The 6,588-nt window shown below is 38.5% G+C and overlaps 1 protein-coding gene across 1 annotated transcript; it reads right to left on the minus strand.

Moving 5' to 3' along the window:
• Positions 1-1,585: 1,585 nt before the first annotated feature.
• thap12a (THAP domain containing 12a) lies at positions 1,586-5,963 on the minus strand. The gene is made up of 5 exons (XM_010783716.1): positions 5,790-5,963; positions 4,872-4,989; positions 4,187-4,285; positions 4,048-4,084; positions 1,586-3,914 (listed from the first exon to the last, which is right to left on the minus strand). Exons 1-5 carry the CDS (start codon positions 5,873-5,875, stop codon positions 2,095-2,097), a joined length of 2,160 nt encoding a protein of 719 aa, XP_010782018.1. The 5' UTR covers positions 5,876-5,963; the 3' UTR covers positions 1,586-2,094.
• Between the last annotated feature and the right edge of the window lie 625 nt (positions 5,964-6,588).

Consider the following 6,588-nt stretch of genomic DNA (forward strand, 5'->3'; position numbering starts at 1 on the left):
ACAAAATGTTCACCAGCAGAGGGCAGAATAGCACCGTCACACTGTGTCAAAGAGTTTACTTGCCAAGATAGTTAATATCCTGTTCTGGTTCTATTCCAACCGAGAGATAAGTGCAAGGGTATTTTTAAATGTTATAGTATGCAGCACCAAAGCAATATATTGGGGAACGCGCATGCATATTCCATAGTATATTCGCAAAATGTATAATTGTCTATACGTGTATCTATGTTGTGTTAATGTGGGTTTGTACATATCAACACAACTCAAGGATTATATAAAATGGCATGTATACGCTCTTTGTTTTGTGTAGTTTATAAAGGATATTGCTTTTTCGCTGAAGAAACAGCATCAACTTTGTTTGTGTTTCAATCTTGGTCTGTGTTAATTGAATTTATTATAATCACTGTTACGTTGATATCTTGTAGTGCAGCCGTACTCTTGAATTGATTTCATACTCTTTGATTTCGATGTTTGCAGCTTCCTCTGCACATATTTTGTAAAGTAAGATGTGGTTCATTTCCCTGTTTTCCACCACAGATCCTGGATACGCACCCTACGTATTATTCGGTAGATCATTTCAATCTCAGACCATGTGTCCTAAATCCCATTTAGCACACTTTTCGACCATCTTTAAATTCAAATGAATTTAACTGTGTACATGTAGGTTTGATCATACATTAAAGTATTTTTGTTTTCATGTTTCTTGGCAGAAAATAACAGAGTACACTGACTGGAATCTACTGTGTAATGAGTACGGAGTTTGTTATTAAATATGTGTTTCTCTGAATACATCTTTCAGTTATACTAAAAACTTTCACTGGCTATGGTCTATTGTTTTCTCTTAGCGACATTTAGGGATACATTGTGCTGTTTGACTTGCCTGTTTATTACAAAAAGAGTAAAAAACAGAACACAGCCCAGCACTGGAATACAAAATGACATACAGCTATCATTACTTTCATTTAAATCTACAGATGTGATAACATTAACAGTTGCACTTTTAAAGCAATTCACTTGTATTTACTTTTAAATTGAAGATCACCCTTCAAAAAAAAGGGAGGGCAACCACTGCAAAATATGAATATATAAAAAGTCTAGGCATTCCAAATGGTTGCGGTCCTTAATCATAAAATATGTATTTTACACCTTGCACTACATTTGAGTCTCGGCGCAGACAATGACTCAGCTCTTCAGACCCACGAGCAAAATGGATAGTGACAGATACTGGCAGGGGTGAGCTAAGAGCTTTGGGTCTTATTAAGGAGCCTTCAAGCACACTACTAACTAACCATGAACCCCACACTTAGGTGAATCATTCTCATGAAACATCCTTACTAGTTCATTATAGGCACTGCCCTGGCTGTGCTAATTGGTGTTTCACAAGAGGGAACATCGGTTTAAGTCCCGAGCAAAAAACGTAATTTAAATCTGTTCCTATTCATTGGAAGGAATGTTCTACCAAGTTTAGTTTCTATATAGGTATTGTACGTTTTTGTTTGAAAACATACCCTTTTTCAAAAAAAAAGAAAGATAAACAGAGACAAAATACTCACACATTTAGAATGAAGACTACAAAAGGTTATAAACAGGCTCTTTATTAACAGGTTTATAGAAGGATGTAAAGCTGACCCCCCTTATCCAATTCTGCAGTTCACTGGGTGACAGAGCAAAACACTTTGACAAAGCCAAGACAAGTATTCACTTCTACCTAAGGTAAGAAACTATTACAATTATTTTAAGAGTTGAGGAATGGACTTGGATAGCTGGTATCATGACTCATTTGAACCCTGGCAGGTCTAGAGGATGTGAACAGAGTGGCTAATACTGGAAACATAACAAGAAAAGAGTATAGCAAGGACTCCCATCGTGAAAAAAAAAGAAAATCACAGATGTTTATTACTAAATTCATGACACTTTGCGAGCCAGTCTCTCATTCATTTACATTCTAAAACAATAAAAAAAAAAAAAGCTATAAAAGATGCTACTTCAGTATAATGGCTCAAGTAGTACAAATATGTAAGTAACAACACAAATAAAGTGGTATGACTCATTAACAAAGCTGTGGGTAATCTGTCTGGAGGCTTCACTACCAAATCACAGAGACACATCCTCCCTGTCAGGGTATGTCTTCATATAAACCTCAACCATTGAGTCCAGATCATATGCTACATCACAGTTTATGTTCAAAAGAGCAATACTTTTTGATTTGAATTGGTCAGGCGTGTTCTCCATGTACATCTGGAAGCGCTTGTACGCCACATCACAGCTGTCCTCCAGAGTCAAGGTTGGGATGATGGCGATCTGCCTCAGAACTGCGAGCATGTTCGGGAAGAACTTCACATCGGCCAGCTGCAGCGTTTCCTGGAGATTGGTGGGAAAAGTCTCGCCTTTGCCCCTTTTGCTCCATTTAACCCACCAACAGTGCATCTCGGCGGAGAGGCTTCCTGCATTAGGGATGGAGTCCTTAAACACTTGCAGACTCTCTTCCTCAGGTTCAGTAGACTTGTGCTGCTCTATGACGGCAGGGACCAGGGACAGACATCTCATAGCCTTCAGGTGGTCCTCACAGAAGAGAGTATCAATTTCTCTGATGACATGCTCCACTATGGGAACAGACAGGTGCTTCTTGTAGTAACTCTCCGGCCGAACAGCTCCAGATTCTGACTGGTGCTTTCTCAAGTAAGACCGAGGAACCTTAATTGGGATCTCCATCGCAGTGGCTAGGTTAGCGGCCTCGTCGTTCCAGAACTCGTGATAAACATCAATATTGTCAGACACTTCCTTCAGGGAGTGCAATACAGCTTTTAAACTCGCTGCGGCAAAGTGGACATCTGATGCTTTGCCTTGCAGGTTCCTCCCGAAAGCTTGTGTCAGTGTAAGAGTGTTTTTCAGCACAACCAAAGCCATTACGAATTCAAAATCAGCTAGTGCTTTTGAAATCTCTAAAGCGTTGTGTGTGACTTGATCGTTCCACCTCATGTCCTCGTTGTCATGAACACTGTCCACACAGAGTAACAATGCCTCTAGGATTTCCAAGGCCACCTCAAACGCATCATGTCGTCTGGTCCAGCTGGTTCCACAGATCTCCTTCAGCTCCTTGGCTCTCTCTTCTTTGTCCGGGTAGAAAATCGAAATGGCATGCTCCAACTCCAACTGCAGTAGAGTGGACTCACTAAAGAATGACTCAATCTTCTTCAAGGTCGACAAAACAAGCTGAACCCCTGACAAAGCCATTCCATTTGCCAGTACCAGGTTCAATGTACGAGTAGATCTGGGTGTAAGCATTGCCATTGGATACCTTTCTAACAATTTGGCAGAAAATGCTTTTAGTTTACCTAAATGTGTCCCAGAGCAGGAGTGGGCTTGACCTCTACACTGCTCCATATCCAAACCCCAATGGTCCGTCATTTCAGAGAGAAGTTTCTCTGCTAAGGCCTCTGCGTGTCCTTCGAAGGACAAAAATCCAACAAACCTCTCCTGCTGGCAGTTAGACTGGTCCACAAAACGGAGAAAGACGGGGAGGAACCATTCTCCTGAGATCTTCACCAAGTCATCAGTAAGTAAGGAGAAAAAGCCATTTTGTTGAACTTCCTCCACAAGCTTACTGCGGATGTATTTCTCACAAACCTCAACCAGCAGACTGAGCTGAGCTGAGGAGCAGCTCTTTGTATTCGCGTCGTACCTCTTCTTAAGGACCTCATCTCCACAGTTCATGCTATATTCTAACAATGCTTGAAAGTTACTTGACCCAAGGCCATCCTGTTTATTGTCGCCGGGCCCTGTCGGAGGAATGCTTTGCTCTCCCAATAGTACAAGAACTTTAAATAAGGACTTAAGATACTCTTTGTGTTCCTCTTCTTCTGGGGGAGTCTGGACATCTTTTTTAGCTGTCTCTGGTTGAGACTTCTTGAGTTCTAAAAAGAGAATATAAAAAACAGGCAAGATAAAATGAGTCAATCATTCACTATGTGTCTAATGTGAGAGTCATTTGTTTCATTGTAAGTAATACATGAATACATGTGTGTTTGTGTTGATATTTCGACTTACTTTTTCTACCCTTACTGTCTGTTTCATCATCCTTGGTCTACAATAATAAAAGGCAAATTAAAACGTGATTTAAAAAAATGATAATCTACTTATACAAATGATTATCTCCCATTGATAAATGAAGATGTATTTTACCCACCATTGCATTACTGCGCTTCCCCTGTCCATTTTGAGGTTTGCTCTGTCCTTCAAAGATAGTTGGTATGGCACCATCCTTCAACACTGTACCCTGAGCGTCCTGTAAACAGAGTCAAGGCAGAGAAGTTCATTATACAAACCATATTTAGACTGAACATACAAATAGGACTAATGGATTAACTAGGAATGTGATCTTTGAGAATATAAAACATCACAATATTCTTTTCCAGATATCTTAAGATTGATATTGCAACAATATTGTAGGGGCTTTTTTTTAAATTGTAAAGCCCTTTGATAAATACTAACACAATAAGATTTTTGATAAATGATTATGAGCAATGCGTATATAATGACTTATTGGGTCATGACAAATATTAAAAGTTTGACATTAACATTATTATTGTATTTTAGCCTTCAAAAACAGAAAAATATTAACCTTTATGCTATTTTATGATATCTACAATCAAACACGATATATAGTCCAATATCACATTATCGGCATATTGCAAAGTCATATTAACTAACTGTTATTCCTGTAACCTATAAAATAACTACATTTTATTCTGTATTGATTGAGGTTGTAGTGAAACAATATAAAGGGCAGCACAAAGCCATTCTTTTACATTTTAATTGAAGGCCGGGCAATTTGATCCAAAACTTGTGCACATCTTGTAAACACAACTTACACTTTCAACCAAGGATGCTTCAAAATGTTTCCCACACAGTCTGTAGCACTCAAACAAATGCTCTGCTGATTTGTCGCTGAGATCTTGCCTCTGACACTTTTCAACCCACTTCTTCGACCTGAACGGAGGGGATACATCCAAAGATACTATTAACTGTCCATACAATTTTAGCTTCAAGTTTCAGTTATACATCAATCAGCCAAGGCATGCTTTAGTTTACTAAAAACAAGGAACAATGACTAAGATTATAAAGTTAAACAAAACATAAAAAGCATATCATGCATATGGCAATTCTATAACTAGTGACATTTATTTATTTTGTAGATTAATATGGGAGGCTAACATGAGCCAAACCTCCTGTGTACTGTTGTACTGTATTAATGAATGATAATGTATGATGCATAATAAAACGACCATGGACAAGATCTCCTGATGGAACACTCTGTTATCAATCCCACCAGGGCCTCTTCTGCTAAAACAAAAAGGGTTGTAGACGTGCCCTTACAGAAAAAATAAACTGAGTATGTCGTTTACAGATATAATTTACCACGACTGTAGAATTGTATACTTTGGTATGGGTTGTATTTTGTAAATCGGGGTTTGCATAACATGTTCACATCCTCCAAAAGGAATCATGATGTCAGGTGTCTATGTATGCAAAAAGCAACGCCACGTGCATCTTTCAACCTTCTGAATTGGTTTTGCAAGTTGAGGTAACTCGATATTGTATGGGTTTAATAAAGAATGCGCTACAGAGCGAAACACAGGCAGGACATCTTGCTAAAATATGCCTCGACACTTAAAGCAAAGTTGCCCTCGTTGTATAATGCCGTTCTCTTATTTGACGTACAAAGTAACACGTTGTTGTGGGTAGCTTGAGAGCTCCCGGTTTGCTTTAGCATCATTAGCAATAGTTACCTTTCTGGGCCACATGGGAACCTGAAGAGGGGCTGGGGGTCGGATTGCCCCCCAGGACAGCCCGGCACAGCGCATTGAACCTGCATTCTGTTTTTGTATCATATACTAGCGTTTTCACTATGAAATCCTTTTCAGATAAGCGAACTACGTCGCTAACGCTAAGTTAGCTTTCAAGATTTGTTGTAGGCCTATAGTAAATTCATTTCCGACTTTTTCTTTCAAAATAAAACAAATGGACTTTGCTTTTTACAAAATGTTCTAATGTATCACAAGTTATTGTCATAAGCCCTATGAGAAAATGCATACGAAAACTAGGCTTGTCAAGTCTAAATCAACTAGTGTATTCTTTTTGTTTTTGGTTGGAATTTTGATTTTATTTTGAAGGCACATTCTTGCAAGTGAAACATTTTTTTGTGAAGCGTGATGTAGGAACAATTCTATGGGATTAGTTTTGTATCATAAAGATAAAGCAACACTTTCTCAGAATAAAGCAAAACTATGAGTTTAAAAGAAAAAAAACGGAGTAAAGCTAAATCAAATAAATTAAAAAAATAAAACTACAAGTTGCAAACAAATCATTTGTGTAATCATGTAAACTATAAGTATTTTTTCTTTGTTTTAACATAGGTTTTTGTTTGCAGTTCTTGTTTCTTCTATCTCAATGATCAGACTTTTGCTCTCGCTGCAGCTCTTCTCTTTTGCTCCCTCATTTTTTGTTTGAGATTCTGACACAAACCTCCCAGGTGGGCGGGACTTTCAAGGGTGCGACCCCATTGGCTACTCAGTTTTTGAGTGACAG

Source organism: Notothenia coriiceps, unplaced genomic scaffold, assembly GCF_000735185.1.
Source record: "Notothenia coriiceps isolate Sejong01 unplaced genomic scaffold, NC01 NC01_scaffold00025676, whole genome shotgun sequence".
Lineage (NCBI taxonomy): Eukaryota > Metazoa > Chordata > Actinopteri > Perciformes > Nototheniidae > Notothenia > Notothenia coriiceps.